The sequence below is a fragment of the Lactuca virosa genome, chromosome 4 (genome assembly GCF_052849685.1).
Source record: "Lactuca virosa cultivar CGN04683 chromosome 4, Lactuca_virosa_CGN04683_v6, whole genome shotgun sequence".
Lineage (NCBI taxonomy): Eukaryota > Viridiplantae > Streptophyta > Magnoliopsida > Asterales > Asteraceae > Lactuca > Lactuca virosa.
Genome location: NC_136429.1, coordinates 35,562,074 through 35,587,930, shown reverse-complemented (window position 1 = coordinate 35,587,930; position 25,857 = coordinate 35,562,074). Strand labels below are relative to the sequence as shown.

The window sequence follows — 25,857 nt, the reverse complement described above, 5'->3', positions numbered from 1 at the left end:
AACACTCAACTAGACAACTATGAACTAGGTCTTTCTGTTTCGTGTATACCATTCAAAATGTTTGCTTTACATCTTCTTAAGTATTTTTAATTATTTAGCAACGAGTTATCGAACACAAAATTTGAAAGATCATTAATCATCCATTTTTATATATCACAGACCGAACTTCTGATCCGACAAAATGTTCAAGCTCATCACTAATTAAAGATATTTGGTGGAGCTTGTTGTTGTAATTATAAAGATACTTTTCATGATAATATAGAGTAATTAATTACTTAATTTGTCCAGGTATTATCTTTAAGCAGGGTTTAATGATATTAGATGAACAAGAGTTTTGAAATTCGATATTACTTTAAAGGCTTTCAAAAAAGAAGGAAAAGAAGCTCTGATCTTACTTTGATCAGCCGAAAACAAGCTAGTAAAAAGTATTAGGTTAAGCTCGTCTATATATAGGAAACTTATTATGTGTATAAGGTGAAATTAAGTATATGATGATGGATTGGGTAGATTGGAATTGAAAATTAATGGAGGTAAATGAGATTGGTACACCATTCTATGTAGTGCAGTTTCTTTTTTTCTCACCTGTCTTTTGCCGAGTCCTTGTCTCCCCCATTTCTATACACGCCAAAACAATCACCTTCCAAATTTTTTATATCCCTATTCCACGTGCACACTGCCTCCCTCTCTTTCTTTCAATCGCTGCATCATATCATGATTCCACCCAAAAAATTTTGAATTTATTTTCCTTTATCTTCTTTAATACCTTCTTTAACGTTTTTCTCTCGATCCATTGTGCTCTCCGCCAATAGTCATAACTTAAAACTCTCTCTCTCTCTCTCTCTCTCTCTCTCTCTCTCTCTCTCTCTCTCTCTCTCTCTCTCTCTCTCTCTCTCATGATGATGATTTGTTTTCTCTACTAACACCCAAATCTTAATACTTCTTTCTTGAGAGACCTCTTTATCTATATGTCTGTATGTATGTGTCATCTTCATGACTGTCTTTTTACAAAAGCATCAAACCAGCTTCTTGGATCTCTCTCCGCTCCAGTTTCTCTCTCTGTTTCTCTGTGTGTGTGTTTTTTTTTCACATTTCAACTTCTCTTCTTTAGCAATGCACATACCCTAAATATGTGACATTCTGTAAAGACAAACTTGGTCTAGCTTTACAAACATGGCAACAACAAGCGAGAGTAATGGGTGTTTGGATGGTGATGAAGTGGATGAGGATTCGATTCTACTCTCTCTTAGCCCTCCTGGACAAGCCCAACACCATGACTTATCCAAATACCACAACTCTCATCACCACCATCATCACTCAAATATCTCATCCTCCTCACACTACTCCTTTCACCGAAATCCTATTAAAGATCTTAACCTCAAACTAAATCTCAATAACAGTACTACTGATAGTTGCGACGATGGTGTAACAGTCGCACTTCACATGGGTCAACCACCAACTGCGTCATCAGTAGGAGAAGGAGACACCAGCAGCTTCTCCACTAATCCTAACATAAGCATATCAGTTGATCATTTACAGTATTGGATCCCCACAACAGCACAAATCATGGTTGGCCCTACACAGTTTTCTTGCACAGTTTGCAACAAGACATTCAACCGCTACAACAACATGCAGGTTGATTCTCCGGATGTGACTTTGGGGGAATATATTTTTAACTAACTAATTAAACTTTCTGCCATTGTAGTCTTTCTACGTACTAATTAATTGCTGCACATGGACAAAGACTTGTGAGCAAGTCACGACTATTTTGCAGAGTTACGGTAAAATTGTGAAGAAAAATAGTTGACTAATGTTTCTTTTTGAAGAAAATACTGGTGTTTAATTCTCCTAAGTTGCTTTTTTTTTAATGCTAGGTTGAATGATTTTCACCTTCTGGTACTTTAGATAAGCCTTTTTAACATGCTTTGTCAATTATAAGTACTTCTCCCTTGTTTGCTTCCTATTCTCGATATCTCTTTAAGTGTACTTATCTGTATTAAACTTTTTTCTCCTGATCCGTATTCGAAAATAACTTATTTTTTCTCAGTTATATATTTACTATTTTATGGATATTATCATGGTCTTTGTAATTTTATGTGTTTTCTGTTATTTCTAATAATTTTTCTTCTATATATATACTCCCTAGATGCATATGTGGGGGCATGGATCACAATACAGAAAAGGTCCTGAATCCTTAAGAGGCACAAAACCTGCATCATCAATGCTGAGATTACCTTGTTACTGTTGTGCGGAGGGTTGCAAGAACAACATAGACCACCCCAGATCGAAGCCACTCAAAGACTTCAGGACGCTTCAAACACACTACAAAAGAAAGCATGGTGAGAAGCCCTTTGGGTGTAGAAAATGCGGGAAGCCTTTTGCAGTAAGAGGTGATTGGAGGACTCACGAGAAGAATTGTGGGAAGTTATGGTATTGTGTTTGTGGATCGGATTTTAAGCACAAAAGGTCTCTTAAAGACCATGTTCATGCCTTTGGAAATGGTCATGCACCTCATTACATTAATTCTGAAGACTTAATTGAGGTAGATGAAAACGATATTCTTGATGAAGAAGACAAGAGAAGTAGTAATGCAGACCATGATGGTAGCTTTCTAAAATTTCCATGATTTACTAACTCTACTTCTCTATGTAAACAGATTAGTGACAGTTTATTTCCAAATTGCTTCTTAATTACGCACACATGCATTGCTCCTATTATATGATATCAGTGAGAAATGCATGCTAGAACAATTTTGGAAAGCTTTTGTAAGGATTCATATGTTTTCATATTAGAGAAGACTAGATTCTCACCACGACGCCTTGTCCTTTTCCTAGTCCCCACAATTTTTGCCCTAGATCTATAGCCATTTGTTTGGATACTTTTTGTTCGGGTTTAAAGAAAATAAAATTAAACTATGTAACGTCTAAAAAATAACTGCATGGAACTGTAAAAATATTCTAAACTACGGAGAATTAAATGTTTCCCTTTGATAACAAAACATGCATGGACATAGGAGGTGTGAGGAGAAAGAGTGACTAAACTCATGGCAAGTTAAATATTAACCGTCGATAATGTTTAACTTTTGGTGCCAAGCTAGACATAAACTGTATTATGAGTGAAGTCACTAGTGCATATGAATTGGGTTTATTCCACTCAATCGGTCTGTTATATATGTAATCCTTATGAAATAATCATCTATTTAATTTCGTATATTGCACAGATGTATGAAATATATTGTATAAAATTAATCTGGTATTAAAAAATATATGCACATGCATTTACTAACATTCCTTTGTTTATATCAAGGGCCCCAAATTTAACAACAAGAATAATTTTGGGAATTATTCATATAGAGTTTATAAAATATATTATTAGTATAGTTTTAAAATGTTGCTGATTAAATTTACCTACGGATTGGCCTTAAAAGATATGTGGAAAGTCTTCAATAAATTCGGGAAGATTGGGGACGTGTACATTACAAAGAAGGTTGGTAAACATGGTGTCAAATTGGTGTTTCTTAGATTTTGGATGATTATTAATATTCAACTTCTTATCAAAGGTTAAATACAGTTTGGATAGGAATGTAGAAAATCTTTGTTATGGTTGCAACCTTGCACAAACCTTTGGTATTTTGTGATTATTATTATTATTATTATTATTATTATTATTATTATTATTATTATTATTTGTGTAGAAAAAGGCGATTCATTAATTAAACAGGCTAGCCAGAGGCTAACACAAAGGAATTATAGAGGGTTTAAAGCAATTTTTCCGCTTACCAATCATTCGACTTTAGGCAAGGTGTAGAGAACAAATACTTTAGCTTATGAGGTAAAGGTTTTGGCCGCTTAAGAGTAGAGCTAAATGGAGTAACGATTTGTTAATGGAGGTATGGGCTAACAACCCCCAATTATACGACACCAATCTAATTGCAAAAAAATATGGTCCTTACAAACCTTCTTGGCCTTGAAAATAGACTTATTACACAACTTCCAAATTTTCCAGCTGAAATCATTGTAACCAAAGCTAACTTAATAGAATCACACACCCTTTGATATTTGTGATTATGATTCTACGGTTTGTGAGGGTCGACACGGGGTTTCTATCTGGATTGAGATGTGTTGGTGATTTGTATCACCAATATTATTTAAATTTAATGAGATTAACTTGTTGACCAATGTGATCTTGATAAATATTGAATAAATAAGGATGGTGCGGAATGCACACTTTTTGAGTTTAATTAGATTTAAAGTACACTTTTATTTAGGGGCAGAACCCCTGAACCACGGGGGTCATGGGGGCAACGCCCCTGGAAGCAGTGTCCAAGGGGTGATATACCCGTTTTTGGTCATTATTCTGGTGCATATAAGATCATGATTTCTCTCATTTTTTGTTCTTGAATTCTACTGAGTTTTATCCAATTGAAGATTTCATTTGTATCATCGAAATACGTTAATCTGAAAGTGAAATCACTGACTCTTATTAATTCAAGCAACAAAACCCAGTTTTTAAAACAAATATTAAATTTTTCTGTAAAAATGGTGAATGGGGAATCTGTAAAGGACATGACAAGCAAGTTTGATATGTTGATCAAGTTTGAAGGGAAAGAATTCGTAGATATTAGGTATGTTTACCTTTGCGTAGGATATTAAGTATGTTTTAAGGCCTGTTATTATGTAGTTATTATATAGGTGCACCCCGGTCGCCTAATCTAGAGTTGATCACATGAATATGTCACACACAACAAATTTGTCACATGACCTTTAAGGTGCCCCTAAATATACCTATCAAAGGGTAGAAATCTCGGATCATGGGCCCGGACAATCGTGCACAAGTTGTAAAGTTAAAAAAAAATTTACATCTATATTTCAAACTTATTAATTAGGTAATAAAAATATGAAGTTGTTGATCCTCCTAAAGAAAAATCGAGACACTCAAATAAGAAGGCAAAAGTTTAACATCTTATGTCATGTGGGTACAGGTATTGGGCATCTCATGAATCTTCAACCAAGGAGACAGTTTCTGTGTACGTGTGTGTGAGTGAGAGAGAGGACACAAAAAGGTGATGCATGCTAGCCATGCATAAATCTGTCTGTGATGCATTAATTTATGTTGGAAGTCCCAGTTCAGCTGGTGAACATTAACCCTAAACACAGAGTGAGTGAGTCAAAGTGATCTGGAGAGAGAGTGTGTGTGGTCAAGTGAACTCTATGATCACTGCAGCTAACATTTGTAAACTTAGCAGACATTTCTAAAGTACTATCACAGATCTTACTGTTGCTTAGGTTTGCAATTGCATCACCTCTCTCTCTCTCTCTCTCTCTCTCTCTCTCTCTCTCTCTCTCTCTCTCTCTCTCTCTCTCTCTCTCTCTCTCTCTCACACACACACACACACACACACAAAACATATATACACACACAAACAAACACACACACACACACACCAAACACATAGAGAGATCCATTGCAGTCTTTATCTGAGTTGGGGTTAAGAGGACTGATACTACTAATACTAACACTTTGATCGAGTATTTTGTCAGAAAGGTAACGAAGGACCACTGATAGTCTTACTGCTTTTGGGGTTTCACCCAAAGCTTTACCCTTTCTTTTCTTTACAGGCTAACAACAACAAAAATATATATACATAACCACTACGCGAATACGTTGCAGGCATTATAAAAAATTATTTATCTATTACAGCTTTAAACTAATTTAAGATGTGCTGCAGCGAGCATGGCAAACACACAGTTTAACCTTCCTATCTGGGACTTCTATTGCTTTTACTTTCTTATCTCATCTGTTTGTTTTTATCTTTAATTTGTCTTTCAAAAATATACTCCAGCATATATATATATATATATATATATATATATATATATATATATATATATATATATATATATATTCAAAATGAGAACCCAAAAAAGTTTAAAACTTTAAGAACCCTCATTTCACAAATATTTATTAACTATGTATTGTAAATACTTATTAACTATGTTAAAACCTGATTTTTTTTGTATGAAAAAAAGGCAAAATTGTAACTTTTCTAGCCTAATATATTCATTCACACATTCATTTATGTGACATCCCCAAATTTCTCGGCCAGAAAAAACCGATTTAATTTATGCTTTTAAAATAAAATCAGAGAAATTTTTTAAAAGATGTTGCGGAATTTGTCCCCAAAACAAAACATGATAAAAATTTATCAAAACATTTCTTAAAAAAATATATATATTCATTATATATCAAAACTTCGGGATGTCATGTTCCGATATAGACCAAAAGCATAAACAATATATTATAAGCTTTACAACAGATTTTTACATCTACTGGTCTATAATCCAAAAATCCTTCATCATCATCCAACTATGCTCTGGGTCCAGAACCTGTAATATAAAAAACTAAGTGGGTCAAGCTTGGGAGCCTGGTGAGCATTTAGGGTTTTCAACCCACAAATAATAATAAATTTATTAATTTCATCAACCAATAATAAATTTATTAATTTCATCAACCAATAATAAATTTATTAATTTCATCAACCAACAATAACCCTGATTACTCGTTCCCTTTATCCTCACTTTACGTCCCTAAACACCTATCATAAGGGACCCAGTCTAAGGATTTTCATCAGAGTGACAACACTGCTTTAGGGATTCCTCAGCAATTTATGTCAAATAAGGCAACCATGAGGGGTATGGAGTACACCAGCGAACATATAGTTCACCAACACCTACAGGTTGCGAACCTGCTAGCGTTCCACTGGACTGTCTAGAAAGGTTTGTGGTCGTCATCTATACTCCGCTAGATGACTACAACAACAACAACAACAACATCGAGGTCTCTCGTCATTTTAACACATATCAACTATTTCATCTACCCATGTTTTACCCAACATATTGGTAGATAAAAATACATATACAGTTTAAAACTTGTATAAAACATCTATTCAACACCCATCTCAAATAAACAAATAATATAATTACACATAACACGTATTTTATAGAAAATACTTCATATCTATGTGTAAGATGAAAGTGACTACACACTCACCTTATTTAACGATAATCGGGCAGCACTTCGTTTCTTAAAACGATCGTTTCCGATAAAACTGAGATGTTTTCCCAAAAATCGGGATTCACGCGGGCAGAGTTTCGGCTCGAAAACTCTTTTTCTCGGGATCTTCAGGCTCTCTGGGGCTTGCTTACGATGCTAGGATGATATAATTAGCAAAATGGAAAGTCTAAGGGTGAGAGGAGTAAAATTTTGTAACCAAAAATCGGCTGGCTTCGATCACTATTTATAGGGACTGAAAACTCGAGTTACGTTGGGCGTAAATTTGTGGTACGTTGGGCGTACTCCTTCTTCAGCAAGTACGTTGGGCGTATGAAGAGATCACATCGGACGCGTCAAGGCTACGACACATGGCACTCATGCGAAGGAGTAGGGGAGGTGATGAACTCCGGAACACTTACACGAGTACGCTGGGCGTACTCCAAATTTTCAATCTTCAAAAATTCGTAACTTTCGCATACGAGCTTCGTTTTTGACGTTCTTTATATCCATGCGTAGGTGATACTCTACAACTTTTGTTTAGACTCTGTCGGCTAATTTTGACTTTATTTTTAAAGTTATATTTTTAACAGGCCGGGACAGGAAATGTCCGTAAAAATTCATAACTTCTTCATCCGACGTCCGTTTTCGTCTGTCTTTTTACCGTTAAACTAATATCAACAAGATCTTCGATTCTTGTTTAGGTTGTTTCGGCTAAAAATCACTCGAACTAGAATTCGAGTTTCGGGCTGCATACTGTTATGTCAAATCTTAGAAAATTCATAGCTTCCTCATACGAAGTCAGATTTGGACATTCTTTTTATGCACGCTCTCGGTTTAATGTATACTACGACTTTCTTTTAGATCACTAATGCTAAAAAGCACTTTATCGTAAATTCACTTTTTACGTCATACAGCGTCGTGCCGGTTCTGTCGCGAAACTTCAACAGGTCATAACTTCTTTGTTATAACTTGGATTTCAGTATTCTTTATATCTCCGAAATCTTTGTTTCAATCACTACAACTTTCTTCATAGATATCGGCTTTATTAACATTTATTTTTGACGCTTATTTTTATCCTTAATTCATTAAATCATAATAATTAAGCATAAAACACATAATAATCAAATAATACATTTTATTATTTCAAAACAATTTACAAAGGTTGGCCTAGACTATTACATAATTATTAATGCCTAGCCTAGAAACACGGGCGTTACAATTTTCTCTCCCTTAGGATGATTCTGTCCCCGGAATCACACATCAGCAAACAAATACAGATAGAGACTCATCATGTCACTCTCCGTTTCCCAGGTGAGATTTGGCCCATTCGTATGTTTCCGTCGCACAAGCACTAAATCGACCATCTTGCGTCGCAACTTCTTAGTCTTACAGTCAACAATTGCCTCCGGTTCTTCAATTAACCTTTTGCTTTCATCCAACCTCAATTCAGAAATTGGAATTATGTAACGTACATCTCCCGTGAACTTCCTCAAATAACACACATGGAAAGTATTATGAATACCATCTAGTTCTTCTGATAATTCTAGCTTATAAGCTTGATTCCCAATCCTCTGAAGAACTTTAAATGGTCCAATAAACCTTGGACTCAATTTTACTCTTTTACCAAATCTTATAAGTCCCTTCCACGGCGAGACTTTAAGTAAAACCAAATCTCCAACTTCGAATGTTATCGGTTGTCTTTTCTTGTCAGCATAGCTCTTTTGACGATCCTGAGCTGCTAACATCCTTTCCCTAATCACTTTCAGCTTTTCAGCAGTCTGATGAACTATCTCGGGTCCCATAAACTGTTTTTCTCCAGCTTCAAGCCAACATGATGGCATTCGACACTTTTGTCCATACAAAGCTTGATAAGGTGTCATCTTGATGCTCGAGTGAAAACTATTATTGTAGGAAAATTCTACCAGAGGTAAATGTTCATCCCAGTTACCTTGGAATTTCATGGTACATGCTCTCAGCATATCCTCCAATGTTTGAATCGTTTGTTCGCTATGACCATCGGTTTGCGGATGGTAAGCTGTACTTAAACACAATTTTGTACCCAATTCCTCTTGTAGACTTCTCCAAAACCTTGACGTGAAACGACTATCACGATCTGATACAATCGTCAGGGGAACACCATGAGCTTTCACTATCTCTTTCACGTAAACCTTTGCAAGCTTTTCTATAGACCACTTCTCATTGGCTGCTATGAAATGTGCACTTTTTGTAAAACGATCAACGACCACCCAAATCATGTCGTGACTGCTCTTCGTTCTGGGTAGTTTAGTCACAAAATCCATGGTGATATCTTCCCATTTACCCATGGGTACAAGTAAAGGTTCTAAACTCCCATACGGTTTCTGATGTTGTACCTTAACCCTCGCACATGTCACACACTCGGCCACATACTTTGCAACATCAAGCTTCATCGTCGGCCACCAGTAGTAGGGTTTCAGATCCCTATACATTTTCGTGCTGCCGGGATGAATCGAGTACATGGTCTTGTGAGCTTCTTCCATCAGAAGATCTCTTATTCCTCCCATCTTAGGTACCCAAATCCTATCTTGGAATACCTTCAGTCCTTGAACGTTTATATCGAACACTAACGTTTTGCCCAAACGTTCTTCCTTTCGGTCATTTTTCTCTAAAGCTTCCTCCTGAGCTTTCTTTATACTTTCCACAATTGTCGAGACAACTTCAATTCTCAACGCTCTTGGCCTTTTCTTTTCAAGGTTTACCTTCTGACTGAGAGCATCGGCAACAACATTTGCTTTACCAGGGTGGTAAAGTATCTCACAGTCGTAGTCCTTGAGTAACTCTAGCCAGCGTCGTTGCCTCATGTTCAATTCCTTCTGATTAAAGAGATATTGAAGACTCTTATGATCAGTGAAAAGTTTGCACTTTGTGTCATAGAGGTAATTCCTCCATATCTTTAGGGCAAATACTACCGCTGCCAACTCCGGATCATGAGTGGGGTAGTTCTTTTCATGCTCTTTCAATTGTCGAGATGCATATGCTATCACCTTTTCTCTTTGAGTTAGAACACATCCCAACCCGACTCCCGACGCATCGCTATACACTGCGAAGTCTTCAACTCCATCGGGTAGAGGAAGAATTGGTGCGTCACATAATTTCTTTTGTAGCTTCTCGAATGCTTCCTTATGCTTCTCACTCCAAGTATAAGTAGCTCCTTTGTGGGTCAAAGCTGTCAATGGAGCAGCTATCGAAGAAAAGCCTTGGATAAACCTTCGGTAATATCCAGCTAATCCTAGAAAGCTTCGGATCTCCGTAGGACTCTTTGGTTGTTCCCACTTTGTTATAGCTTCAATCTTAGCTGGGTCAACCATAATCCCTTCTTGGTTAACCACGTGACCCAAAAATTGGACTTCTTGAATCCAAAAATCACATTTGGAGAACTTTGCATACAACTTCTCCTTTTTCAGAACTTCTAGCACTTCACGCAGATGCTTGTCATGCTCCTGCTTGCTTTTTGAATAAATCAAAATATCATCTATGAACACTATCACGGATTTATCGAGGAATGGTTTACAAACCCTATTCATCAAATCCATGAATACTGCTGGAGCATTGGTTAGTCCAAACGACATAACCAAGAACTCGTAGTGTCCATATCTTGTTCTGAACGCAGTCTTCTCAATATTCTGCTCTCTTACCTTTAGCTGATGATATCCTGACCTAAGATCGATCTTTGAGAAATAGCTCGAACCTTGCAACTGATCAAACAGGTCATCAATCCTTAGCAACGGGTACTTGTTATTTATTGTTGCCTTGTTCAGCTCTATGTAATCTATGCACATTCTCATGCTCCCATCTTTCTTCTTCACGAATAACACCGGAGCTCCCCAGGGTGATGAACTAGGTCTAATGAAACCGTTGTCCAACAACTCCTAAAGTTGCGTCATAAGCTCCTTCATCTCCGTCGGTGCTAATCGATATGGGGATTTTGCTATCGGTGTTGTTCCTGGTAACAGGTCTATTCTAAACTTCACTTGTCTATCATGGGGCAATCCAGGAAGATTTTCAGGAAAAACTTCCGGATATTCACACACCACTGGTATACTTTGCATATCCTTTTTCTCCTTCTTAGCATCGATCACGAATGCCAAGTATGAGGTGCATCCTTTAAACAAACATTTTCTGGCTTTCATTAAGGAAATGATTCCAGAATTCACTATGCACTTGTCTCCATATACCATAAACGATTCTTTTCCAGGCGGGTTTACCCTCACTGCCTTTTTCTTGCACAATATCTCTGCATCATTGGCGCTAAGCCAATCCATTCCCAATACTATGTCGAAGCCGTTTAACTCAATAGGCAACAGCTCCTCATGGAACTTATTCCCATTCAAGTCAATGACAATATTCCTAATACAATCGCTAACAGGTATGAATTTGCCACTAGCAACTTCTGCAATTAGGGCATCATCAAGTTTTTCTATAGGCAATGCTAGTCTTTCACCAAATTTATGTGATATAAAGGAGTAATTCGCTCCAGAATCAAACAATAAATTGGCAGGCAATCCATTTACATGAAAGGTACCTGAAGCGACATCCCCTGCATCCTTTGCGGATTCCAATGTCATTTGGAAAGCCCTGTCTTTTGGCTTTGGTGGGAGATTAGGCTTTGCTGCCTCTTTCTTCTGTGGGCAATCCTTCAAAATGTGCCCCTCTTCATTGCACCCATAACAAACTTTCTTATTGAAGGTGCATTCATTGGCATAATGCTCAGGCTTTCCACATTTGTAACAAGTGACTTCCTCGCTACATTTTCCAACATGTTTCTTCTTACACTTGTCACACCATTTTGCTTCGGCTCCTCCTCCGAATTTCTTCGAACCAGACTTCGAGAACTTATTCTTTTTGTTGGAACCTGAAGTTCCTTCAAATTTTCTCTTTTCGCCAACTTCAACCTTGTTGGCGGCTCTCCCTTTAATCATATTTTCAACAGACTTGGCAGCCCAGATAGCTGCCTCCAAAGTAAGTGCCTGACACACTGGCACCGCATACTCCCATGGAAGTCCCTTTGCGTACCTGTCAATTTTCTTCAGCTCATCTGGGACAATACGCAAAGCAAACTCCATTTTGTCTATGAAGTTATTGGTATATTCATCGATGGACATACTTGTTGGGTTTTGTATACTACAACATCCTATGGTGCACATACAACCCTAAATGCCTTGGATATATGTTTTCTCTAATTATACATGTAATGGTGTTTCCAAAGCATTAAGCCTATAACTAGCATGCAAATAACATATGTATAATAAAAACATGTTTTAGACATACCTCTTGATGTTGTTGATGTTGCTAGAAAGACTTTGGCCTTTAAGAACTTAGTGCCCCAAGTGTTGCACCTCAAATGGAATCACAACTCACCTAGGATAAAGGTGACTCTTGAGAGAGAATTTCCATGCACCAAAATCGTCCATCTTTTTCTAAGAATAGAAGCACACATTTTTTTAGGTTATGGAGCATATATTTATATGTAGGATTCCAAGGATCATGGGTATAACCCAAATCCATACCCATGGGTTTTATGATCCATGGTACATGTTGCCCAACTCATTATGTATTCATACATAATCTTAGTCCAATTTGAATCATAAGCCCAACACATATAAATATAACTAATTTACACAATTAGTCCCCATTGATTTAATTAGTCTCTTTTGATCACTAAATTAATTCCAAACTAATTCTTGATCAGTACTAATTAAATCATATGATATTAAATTAATATATTAGAACTTATAATATATTAATAAATCATATATAACCTCTTCTCAAAAGTCCATCCTAACAAATTGTCCTGATGTTATGCAACCCAAATGAACCATGCTACTCTCAGGTCGAGTACATACCAATAATAGTTATGGGCTTAGACATCTAATCCAACAGTCTCCCACTTGGATAAGTCTAAAACTATTATTGCAAATATGACTCCAAAATCCCGACTAGCAATCGTAGCTCTTAAAAGCCGCTGTCGAACTCTGACCTAGTCAATGACGTGTGTAACACTCCGTTTATTTATTTAATAAATAAATTAATTAATGATTATATAATAGCCCTAAAATCAATAATTATATAGCACGGTGTTGGTTTTCGGGAGCCAAAGGTTGCAATTTTAGAAGACAGGGGGTTGTTTGGTAAGTATTATACTTACTTTGTAAGGAATTTTAAGGCTGAGGGTTAAAAAGGTAAATTTCGGACTCTATTGACAATAATTGTTGAGGGAGGGGCCACTTAGTAAAATATGAAACTTAGTTTGTAAAGGATTTCAGAAGATGGGGTTGAATTGGTAAATTAAGGACTAAGTTTGAAAGGAAATGAAGAAGGAGGGGTCATATCCATCATTATGGGCTGAAGTTGTATGAAACGGGTATATAAACCCGTTACCTCCTAACCCTAACCCTAATGTTGGAAAGCAGCCGTCACCACCTCTCATGTGCATCTCAGCCGCCATGTGTGAACATTCCCAGCCGTCGTCGCCACCTGTTTGCGTTTCTCCGACCGCTCACGTCCCCGAACGACCGCCGTACCACTGATTTTTGTCGACTCCGACCAGCCGAGCCGTCACGGTCCCTATCCTCCGGTGAGAGCAGTCAACGACGTGATTTCCACGAGTGTCCGTTGCCACCCCTACCGCCGCCTCCTCCTCGTCTGTGAAGCCGGAGAAACGAGACCATGGTGGCGACGTCACTGTTCTCGGTCGAATGCGCACCGTTTTTCACCACCGAACAGCCATCGTTGAGATGTTCCTGTTGGAGTCAAGGACCGCCGATGGGAGCTGAGATGGCAAGCGATCGGAAGAAGAAAGCTGTTGGATGTCGAGTCGTGTTTCACGGGTGTTCCTGCTCGTGTTTGTGTGAGTGCGTGCACTGCTGCATTATGCCGATCGTTGCGTGTGTACGGAGTGTTCTGTCGTCGGAAATGCTTTTCTGCCGCCACTAGCCACCGTGAAAGGTGGCTGTGTGCGTATTATGATGTATGTGTTCGTGTGTCGCAATGGTATAAGGCTGCTGGAAGCGATTCTTGGATGGAAATTCAAAGGAACACCCCACCGCCACCATCGGCCACCACAAGGTGGTTATGTGTTTGTGTGTGTTTAGCCTAGTGTGTGTGTGTGTGTGTGCGGTTTGATTATTTCGTTGTAATTTTGTATTAATTGGAATAGTGAAGAAAATCCGTCAACACTACTGTTACGTGGTGGCTGCCGCCACCGGCCACCGTGTCGGGTGGCGGTGTGCTTGCCTCGTTGAGTTCGATTCGTTTAGGGTGCTTGAAACCCTAATGGGCCTTGTAAGCTCTAATGGACCCTAATTGACCCAAATAAAACCCTGATGGACTTAATGATATTCTAGTGGGCCTAATAGGCCCAATAAAGCCCTAATTGACCTAAAAGCCCAACAAATTGATAAATAGGCTAGTATTTGGGTTGGAAACCCTAATTAGGGTTTGGAAAACCCTAATTAGGGTTTGGAAAACCCTAATGCAATGAAACCCTAATTTGGGGAATTAATCGGGACATACGGGAATTACTTGATAACTTGAAATATTAAAAAAATAATCATTGGCAAGAATTAATCTAAACAATATTGGACTTAATGGATTAAGTCCTTAGTGGATTAAGTCCTTAATGGGTTGAGTAGGAAACTTAACCCTAATCATCATTTTATGTGAAACCCTAATTTCACTCGGGCCTTAATTTGGGCCTTTATATTGGGCTTTGATGATTGGGATAATAATGGACCATCCAAGAACAAGCAAATGGGCTAAAATAATTTAATAGGCCTAGGGTAAGGCACATGTAAGGGGTTTGGCCTAATTTGGAAAATTGGGCCATAGATGTGCCGTAGTTTGGGCCTTAATGATTACATGATGTTGGGCCTTAGAATAAGACCATGTATAGGCCTGGGCCCAATTTGGAAAATTGGGCCATGTGTTGGGCTTTGATTCCTAATTGACTTTGGGCCTATGGATTGGGCCTTAGGCTTGAATAAGCCAAGCTTGGGGTAATGTAGTAATTATCCAAAGAATGTACTTATGGTTATGTAGTGGAACCCAATTGATATTGACAATTCGGGAAGTTGTCATCCAGCAGCTGGGATTGTGTCTACGGGACTTCAGCAGTGTGAGGTGAGTTACCTTCCAGTAGCGGTGGGTCTACGGCCATAATGCTGGCCCACTAGTAGGAGTTGTATGTTAGATGATTGTCTTTGTGATATTCATCTAGGTTTGTTACTACCTGATATGCTTATGTACTAGCATGATATGATATATGTGATAGTGGTAGTAAGGGGAGAATAGTCCCCCAAGTTCGGTCGTTAAGACCGAAGGGTAGGTCGGACACCCCAGAATTGCCTGACAATATGTTTATGCTATGATATTATGTGGTAGTAGTAGGAGGTGAAACAGTCCTCGGATGTCGGTCGTAAGGACTGACGGGTAAGTCAAGCACCCCAGAATGGCTTGACCTGGGTAGTCAAGCCATTAGGACATTTATTGTTGAGGAACCCCCTTAGCAGTAGTGTCCATCCCGATGATGATCCTTAGGCTAGGTCCCTTATGATAGGTGTTTAGGGACGTAAAGTGAGGATAACGGGAACGGGTAATCGGGTTATTGTTGGTTGATGAAATTAATAAACTTATTTATTGTGGGTTGAAAACCCTATGTGCTCACTAGGCTCCCAAGCCTGACCCACTCAGTTTCTTGTATTACAGGTAGTGGTGCATGAGCATAGATATGATGTTTGGGATGAGACATTACGGATATAGGCCTGTAGATATGAATAAATGTAGTAAGGCTTATATTGTAATGTTTATGCTTTTGATCTGTATCGAACATGACATCCCGAGGTTTTTAATGAAATACATTTCTACGGAAATGCTTTGATAAATCTTTATCATATTTTATTTTGGGAACAAATTCTGCAACACTTTTATTTAAAATGTTACTCTGATTTTTAAACAAAGCATAAACAAAATCGGTCTTTTCTGGCCGTGAAAATGGGGATGTCACAGTTGGTATCAGAGCATTAGTTTAAGCGAATTAGGAATTTGTAGGATTTCTAGACTTAAACTTAGAATGCTAAGCGATGATTATGAGATGTGAGCACTAGCTTATTTAGGAAAGTATGCCTAATATGCTTTATGTGCAAAATGATTGATGCCTTATATGATGTTAATTGATCAGATCTATGGTCTATTGCCGACCAGATCTGGAAACTTTATGTGTTCAAATTTCCAAACGTATAAATTACGGTATTGGAACTAGCATGTAACTTTTCGGAGTGACAATGAGGAATTATACGTCTATCGTAAATAAAGATTTCCCTATCTTATTATTCTCGTCTCGAACTTCTACTTGGTGCCAACCAAACTCTCCAAATTTGAGAGGTTCGCAAATGGACTGCCAGCCGACTTTGGCCCGACGGTCAAGATGGCAACCACTCTGAAATCAGCGGTTCGAGCAACTAAGAATGTGGAGACCCAACAGAAGGAAATGGGTCTGGAGAGGGACGAGGTTCGTGAGAAAAGGAAATTCGATGGATCCTCGAGGTCCAGCAAGAAGTGTAAATTCTCGAAGTTTGGTTCGAGAGGAGGAGGAGCCGAAGCAAAATGGTGCGCAAATGCAAGAAGAAGCACCAAGGAAAATGTGACAGAGGGGTCACCTGTTTCAAGTGTGGAAAGCCCGAGCTCTATGCCAACGAGTGCACGTTCACTAAGAAGGTCTATTATGAGTGCAACGAGGAAGGGCATATTTCGAGGGACTGCCCGAAGAAGAAGGAGGCAGGAAGACCCAACATTCCACCGAAGCCGAAGGCAAGAGCCTTCCAGATGACGCTCGAAGCTGCAAAGGAGGCAGCCGATGTCGCTTCAGGTACCTTCCTTGTAAATGGTTTGCCTACCAATATACTGTTTGATTCCGGAGCAAACTACTCCTTTATGTCACATAAGTTTGGTGGGAAACTAGCATTTCCCGTAGAAAAACTTGATAATGCCCTGATTGTAGAAGTTGCCAGTGGCAAATTCGTACCTGTTAGTGATCGTATTAGGAACATCGTCATCGACCTAAATGGAAACGAATTCCATGAATAGTTGTTGCCCATAGAGTTGAATGGTTTTGATATCGTTTTGGGAATGGATTGGCTTAGCGCCAACAACGCCGAGATACAATGGCAAAAGAAGATAGTAAGGGTGAACCCACCTGGAAAAGAGTCATTTATGGTGTACGGGGAAAACATAGAGTAAATTCTGGAATCATCTCCCTGATGAAAGCCAGGAAATGTTTGTCCAAAGGATGCGCATCATATTTGGCATTTGTGATCGATGCTAAGAAGGAAAAGAAGGAGGTGCAGAATATACCGGTTGTGTGTGATTATCCAGAAGTCTTTCCCGAAGATCTTCCTGGATTACCGCCTGATAGACAAGTAGAGTTCAGAATAGACTTGTTACCAGGAACAACACCGATAGCGAAAGCACCATACCGATTAGCACCGACGGAGATGAAGGAGCTCATGACGCAACTTCAGGAGTTGTTGGACAACGGTTTCATTCGACCTAGTTCATCACCCTGGGGAGCTCCGGTGCTATTCGTGAAGAAGAAAGACGGAAGCATGAGGATGTGCATAGATTATACAGAGCTGAACAAGGCAACGGTGAAGAACAAATACCCATTGCCGAGGATTGATGACTTATTCGACCAGCTGCAAGGTTCGAGCTATTTCTCAAAGATCGATCTTAGGTCAGGATATCATCAGCTAAAGGTGAGAGAGCAGGATATCGAGAAGACTGCATTCAGAACAAGATATGGACACTACGAGTTCTTGGTTATGTCGTTTGGACTAACCAATGCTCCAGCAGCATTCATGGATTTGATGAACAGGGTTTGTAAACCATTCCTCGATAAATCCGTGATAGTGTTCATCGACGACATTCTGATCTACTCGAAAAGCCAAGAGGAGCATGGCAAGCATCTACGAGAAGTGTTGGAAGTCTTGAAGAAGGAGAAGTTGTATGCAAAGTTCTCCAAGTGCGATTTTTGGATCCGAGAAGTACAATTCTTGGGTCATGTGGTTAACCAGGAGGGAATGATGGTTGACCCAGCAAAAAATCAAAGTTGTGATGAAGTGAGAACGTCCAAAGAGTCCCACAGAGATTCGAAGCTTTCTTGGATTAGCTGGATATTACCGAAGGTTTATCCAAGGCTTTTCTTTGATAGCTGCTCCATTAACAGCTTTGACCCACAAAGGAGATACTTATACATGGAGCGAGAAGCACGAAGAAGCATTCGAGAAGCTAAAGAATAAGTTATGTGAAGCACCGATTCTTTCTCTACCCGATGGAGTTGAAGACTTCGCGGTCTATAGTGACGCATCTGGAGTCGGGTTGGGTTGTGTTCTGACCCAAAGAGAAAAGGTGATAGCATACACATCTCGACAATTGAAGGAGCACGAAAAGAACTACCCCACTCACAATTTGGAGTTGGCAGCGGTAGTTTTTGCTCTAAAGATATGGAGGAATTACGTCTATGGAATGAAGTGCAAACTTTTCACTGATCATAACAGTCTCCAGTATCTCTTTAATCAGAAGGAGTTGAACATGAGGCAACGACCCTGGCTAGAGTTACTCAAGGACTACGACTGTGAGATACTTTACCACCCTGGTAAAGCAAATGTTGTCGCTGATGCTCTCAGTCGAAAAGTCAACCTTGAGAGAAAAAGGCCAAGAGCGTTGAGAATAGAAGTTGTCTCGACCATTGTAGAAAGTATAAAGAAAGCTCAAGAAGAAGCTACAGAGAAGAATGACCGAAAAAAAGAACGTTTGGTTAAAACGTTGGTGTTCGGTACAAACAGTCAAGGACTGAAGGTATTCCAAGATAGAATTTGGGTACCTAAGACGGGAGGGATACGAGATCTTCTGATGGAAGAAGCTCACAATACCATGTACTCGATTCATCCCGGTAGCACTAAAATGTATAGGGACCTAAAACCCTACTACTGGTGGCCGACGATGAAGCTCGATGTTGCAAAGTATGTGGCCGAGTGTGTAACTTGTGCAAGAGTTAAGGCACAACATCAGAAACCGTATGGGAGTTTAGAACCCTTACCTGTACCCATGGGTAAATGGGAAGACATCACCATGGATTTTGTGACTAAACTGCCCAGGACGAAGAACGGTCACGACATGATTTGGGTGGTCGTGGATCGTTTCACTAAGCGTGCACACTTCATAGCAGCCAACGAAAGGTGGTCTATGGATAAGCTCGCAAATGCTTAAGTGAAGGAGATAGTAAGACTTCACGGTGTTCCTCTAACGATTGTATCGGATCGTGATAGTCGTTTCACGTCACGATTTTGGAGAAGTCTACAAGAGGAATTGGGTACGAAGTTGTGTTTGATTACAGCTTACCATCCGCAGACTGATGGTCAGAGCGAAAGAACGATACAAACACTCGAAGATATGCTAAGAGCATGTACCCTAGAATTCCAAGGTAACTGGGATGAGCACTTACCTTTGGTAGAGTTTTCCTACAACAACAGTTTCCACTCGAGCATCAAGATGGCACCCTATCAAGCTTTGTATGGACAGAAGTGTCGTACGCCGTCTTGTTGGCTTGAGACCGGAGAGAAGCAGTTTATGGGCCCCGAGATAGTCCATGAGACTGCTGAAAAGTTAAAGGTGATCAGGGAAAGGATGTTAGCAGCTCAGGATCGTCAGAAGAGCTATGCTGACAAGAAAAGACGACCGATGACTTTTGAAGTTGGAGATTCCGTTTTGCTTAAAGTCTCATCGTGGAAGGGACTTATAAGATTCGGAAAACGAGGGAAGCTGAGTCCAAGGTTTATTGGACCGTTCAAAGTTCTTCAGAGGGTTGGGAACCAAGCTTACAAGCTCGAATTACCTAAAGAACTAGATGGTATTCATAACACCTTTCATGTGTGTTATTTGAGGAAGTTCACGGGAGAAGTTCCCGACATAATTTCAATCTCAGAGTTAAGGATGGATGAAAATAAGAGGCTAATCGAAGAGCCCGATGCAATCGTTGACCGTAAGACTAAGAAGTTACGACGCAAGATGGTCGACTTAGTGCTAGTCCGATGGAAACATTCGAATGGGCCGAATCTCACTTGGTAAACAGAGAGTGACATGATGAGTCGCTATCCACATCTGGTTGCTGATGCATGATTCCAGGACGGAATCATCCTAAGGGGGAGAGAATTGTAACGTCCGGGTTTCGGGGCTAAGCATAAATAGATGATGTAATAGTCTAGGTCAACTATTGTAACTCTTTTTGAAGTAATAAAAATGTCCGTATGTAAAAGTTATGAATTTTACACGGACATTTAACAGTGTAATCACCTCCTACTGTTAAATTTAAGATCGGTCGAGAATTAGCCGACGGAGTAAAAAGGAAAGTTATAGATTTTATTTTTACCAGCGCGTGGATATAAATAACGTAAAAAACGGAGCTCGTATGTGAAAGTTATGGACGAAGCTTAGTCTCTACTTTTCGAGCGCGGCGAATTCGATACAGTTTTGTAAATCCGAGATAGAATGAGAATTAGCCAACGGGGTCTAAATGAAAGTTGTAGTACTCGTAAATACAAACGCGTGGATATAAATAACGTCGGAAACGGAGCTCGTATGCGAAAGATATGGACGAAGCTTAGTCGCTACTCTTCGTGCGCGATAAATACGATACAGTTTTTGTAAATCTGAGATAGAAGGAGAATTAGCCGACGTGGTCTAAATGAAAGTTGTAGTACTCGTAAATACCAACGCGTGGATATAAAGAACATAGAAAACGGAGCTCGTACGCGGAAGATACGGACGAAACATAGGGGCTACTTTACTATAAAATCCCTATAAATAAAGGGTGAACTCTTCATATTTTCTTCACACCATAAGCCTTTCTTTCTCTCTCTAACTTCTCTCTAGCCTCCCTAAACCCCTCCCAAGTCTAGGGAACCTCCCTAGCACGAGAAGGAAGCCCCGGAGCCCCCGACGGCTCCGAGAAGAAAAGCTTTCGGCTCAGAAACGCTGCTCCAGCGAAGCCCGGTTTTTAATAAAAACTCGTTGTTTTGTCGAGGAAAATTGTTTTAAGAGTAACGAAGCGTTGTCTGAGTGCAAAGTCACCATCTTTTCAGGTGAGTGCATAGGAAATTTCATCTTACACATAGATATGAAATATTTAATATAAATTACGTGCTATGTGTGCATATTGTCTGAATACTTGCTGTCTATGCTGATGAAAGATTTTTATACATGTTTTAAATGATTTAAACTGTATATGTATTTTATATCTACAAAATGTTGGGGTAAAACATGGGTAGATGTAATAGACGATGTGTGATAAAATGATGACAGACCTCGATGTTGTTGTTGTTGATTATGTCATCTAGCGGAGTATGGATGACAACCACAGACTCTTCTAGACAGTCCAATGGAACGCTAGCAGGCTCGCAACCTGTAGGTGTTTGTGAACGATGTGTTCACCGGTGTACACCATCCCCCTCATGGTTGCCTTTAGGACATTTATTGTTGAGGAACCCCCTAGCCTTACTATCAAAATTCGAACCAACTGCTTAATGATAGGTCTCATGTCTGGATCCATGTTACCGAGTTCAGTATAATGGGCTAAGCCCATTGGCAATCAAATAGCCATTAAGAATAAAAAAATTAATTTTATTAAATCTGACACTTGTGATCATTTAATATAGATATAATGATTGATAAAAATAAAATGTAGCGGGATTTCTTAACGGTAACGTATCTATAAAAAATCGTCATAGATACATGTCGTATCCTCTGCTGCATATTATTATTTTTCACACAAAGACAAAATAATACTTTGTCTAAATATAAACAAACCAATAACGTATGATGTGCAAGTACTTGATGCGTTGAAAACATCTATTGAGCCATCACGATTGACGACACATAAACAAACCACCTTGAGATAGTGTTTCCAAGACTAACTCATGGACATGGTATTGGCCCCTTTTATATTTACTCCTTATGTGAATCGGTGGATCCAATTAAAGGCCCAATACGCAAGCAGCATATATAGGCAGCCCAAAGGAATAATATTTTTTTAGTTTTATAATTTGGAGTTTTGTAATTGCACATTTGCATATGGTGTTCTCCTTTGAATACATAAATCCTATCTATACTTCATGTATTATCGTATCGATTATCAAACCGTATTAAATTCTTTTTTTTTCATGTATATTATTTAAATGGTTGATGGATTAATTTGCATTATTAATATTAAACCTTGTTTGTGAGTATTCATTTATGTTTGACTATTTTGTCTCAATATATTACATTTTAGTTTAGTAGTGACTTGGTGCTTATTCACTTTGAAAATTTGGGAGGTGTAACATTTATCTCAATTAATTTTGATTGACATTTTTGCAATGGCTTCCACGTAGGTGTCCGTGTCATATCCATGGCCATGGGTGGGCAAAATTTGGTCTCGGCCGACCAAACCGATCCGGATCCACCAAGAATTGTGTTGAAAAGGCTATATTTGGTTTAGTTTAAGATATCTTTAAAAGTGGGACCATATTTTTATTTAGAGAAATTAAAAATCCTCCAACTTCTCTTTTTATTAAGCTAATTTTTAAAATCAAATTTGTATATAATAAGATGTACGATTTTAAATATAATTATATTTTATAGATATTTTAAAAATAATAATAATAATAAGAGTTAGAGGGTTCAACTAAGGTGGGTATTATTGTGTCCCTATTTTTTTTATATATATTGGACTATACGATTTATTTTATAAATTAAAAAAAAAGTTTTATATAGATGTAACGGGTAAAGAGCAACAAACTGCTCGGTAACATCTTTTTAGATATCAAAAATAATTCTTTTAAAAAAAACGTATACTATGCATGACATATTTGACTCTATTTAATATTTTATATATTAAATTATAAATTATAAATAGTAAGCAATACATTTTATACCTTCTAACTAACATCTTGTACATTGTACGTGAATGTTTTGTTGTGTTTTTCTTTAATCTCACTAACGCAAAACAAGAAAAATAACCAAAGAGATGGTTACTCGTTTAAGTCTAAGGGTATTTTTATTACTCAATGCACTTAATATTTAGAAAACTTAATGGGTTAAGATATATACGTATGTTTCCTTTTTACTTAATCTTTAAAAAAAAAGTCTTAATAAATTAAATTAGGAAAATGATATCCTTATCATTAAGTGGTAGTTTTATATCCATTTTTCCAAAAATACCCTCCTAACAAATCATGTTTCCTTCGTTGCAATCTTTATACTTGTACTTTTTTTTGTTAACCTTCCTCCAGAACAATCTAATTAATTATACATAATTTGTGTATAACAATTATTCATTTCGAGTTACAATGTGATGATGTATATTTTTAATTTTATTTTTAATTTATTTAAAATTTAAAAGTTATTTAATGTGGCCATGTACATTTTTAATTTATTATTGTTATTAAATAAATGATCATTTTGTATATTTATATTTTATAACAATTATTAAAGTAATTTATTAATTATTTTTAAACGAGATGGTAAAATAATCGTTTATTCAGATCAGACAGTGTAATCAGACCAAAAAATAAACATTTATATCAGCAAATACTTTATCAGTTCATATATAATTATTAATTCATTACATTTTATTAATTCAGGACTTAAAGAAGGAAAAACAAAAACAAAAAACGGGGCCTAAGTCCCACATGATTCTTTCTCAAGTCTTAGTTTCTCATTCTTAATTTTTTTTAATTCAACATCAACCGATATGTATGGCTCTTTACATTTTTAGTGATTATTTAACGAATCTTCATTGTATATATCTTATAAAAGAGATCATTTCAAATCAATATGGTTCAAGGTAACCATTTTTCTTAAATCATATTGATTGGAAACTCTAACAACTTTTTAACTTTCAACTAATTAATCACCACTAAAGAGTTTTTAACTTTTATATATATATATATATATATATATATATATATATATATATATATATATATATATATATATATATATATTGATTGTATGAACAATTAACTTAAGATCAATAGATTCTAAACAGTAAAGTGAATCAAATAACAAGAACAATGATCAAAGATGTGTCGAATGGTTAATATTATCAAAGCTTTAGAAGAGTTCAACGTGAACTTTTCTATAAAAGCTTAGTAGGGCAATACAATCGATAACTCTAGAACGATACATGCATGCACATTAAATAGTCTACCCCTAGCAAATCATAAAGACGGATGGACAGTCCCAATCCGTTAACATAAGACTAATTATGTACATAACAATTTGACACAACACATTAAATAACCCAACAATCTCCCCATTTGTTTCAAATAAAGAAAGGAGATTCTTCATGTATGTCTCTTTTCAACCTTAAAGAGTTGAGTCATCATACTCGGAAGGGTATGTCGGATCGCGAGATACCAACTGATCATGTCAGTAAAGCACTTCAAATCATCAGCGTTGTTCGACTTTGTAGCTTCAACCAGACCTAAAATGTGATTCAAAGCAGTTGTGGAGTATAAATGTTTGTCGAGCAGGAAGAACATGTTTTTTACAACCTTTTCACTATCCATTCGCTGGTACACCACAGTCCAATTTTCTTTATTGATTTTACCCAGCTTCAGCTTTCAGAAGTCCTTCGGTTCTTGTTCAGGTTTCACAACTGGCTTTTTCTATAAAACAGCAACAATTTCTATATCCATCTTTGCTACTTCATGAATATAGCACATCAATATTCTTTTCAAATGAGAAACAATCGGCTCATACTTTACTTCATCCTTAGACAAAATCATAAACAATGAAATCCAATCATTCAGATTAATACACGGAGAATCAGCAAGAGTGAAATCTTCTTCAATGCGACTAGCTCCTCGGAATCCCTTAAGTTTGACATTAGTGAAATGTTCAGTAGGAAACGGAGCATAGACTTTCACAATGACCATCTTCTTTAAGCTCCATATTTTGTACTGCGGTTGGCCATACTTGAGATAAAATGAGAAGAGCTTATTTGTAACATCCCAATTTTCTAGACCAAAAATTTTGTTTTTCATTAAGTAATTTATAAAACCATTCACTGAAAAACAACCTCAATGTCTTATCAAACTCATAACCCATAAGTCAAGTGTCATAAAAACATGTCATGAAATAATAATAATGTCAGAGTACAATCCCATGGATCTCAAAATGCGAAAATCATATGTGTGTGATGTGCTGCTACCGTGACGACTCCTTCCCCTTCGCTGAAGATGTACCAGAAACAAAACTGAAAATGTGAGCACGAAGCTTAGTGAGTTCCCCCATCATACAACATACATACTTCCAGGCAGTTCTGGGGTGCCTGACCTACCCATGTCAAGCTATTCTTGGGTGTTTGACTTACCCAGGTCAAGCCATTTTGGGGTGCTTGACTTACCCAGGTCAAGCCATTCTTGGGTGCTTGACTTACCCATTGGTTCATCTGAACCGACTACGAGGACTATTTCACCCCTACTACTACTACCATATAATAACATAGCATGAACATACTGCCAGGCAATTATGGGGTGCCCAACCTACCCTTCGATCCTTACGACCATGACACGGGGACATTTCCCCCTACTACTACTATCACATATCATCATATCATGCTAACACATAAAACATATCAAGTAGTAGCAAACCTAGATAATTATCACAAAGACAATCATCTAATCAACAACTCTTATGAGTGGGTCAGCATTGTGGCCGTAGACCCACCGTTAC

The 25,857-nt window shown here is 37.9% G+C and overlaps 1 protein-coding gene across 1 annotated transcript; it reads left to right on the top strand.

Annotated features, from left to right (window-relative positions):
* Positions 1 to 771: 771 nt before the first annotated feature.
* Positions 772 to 2,756, top strand: DOT5 (C2H2-like zinc finger protein). The gene is made up of 2 exons (XM_079046865.1): positions 772 to 1,632; positions 2,144 to 2,756. Exons 1-2 carry the CDS (start codon positions 1,171 to 1,173, stop codon positions 2,621 to 2,623), a joined length of 942 nt encoding a protein of 313 aa, XP_078902991.1. The 5' UTR covers positions 772 to 1,170; the 3' UTR covers positions 2,624 to 2,756.
* The last annotated feature ends 23,101 nt before the right edge of the window (positions 2,757 to 25,857 follow it).

Coding starts and splice junctions, on each gene's coding strand:
- DOT5 (XM_079046865.1), top strand. CDS start 1,171: ATGGCAACAACAAGCGAGAGTAATGGGTGTTTGGATGGTGATGAAGTG. Junction 1,633..2,143: donor ACCGCTACAACAACATGCAG/GTTGATTCTCCG, acceptor TATACTCCCTAG/ATGCATATGTGGGGGCATGG.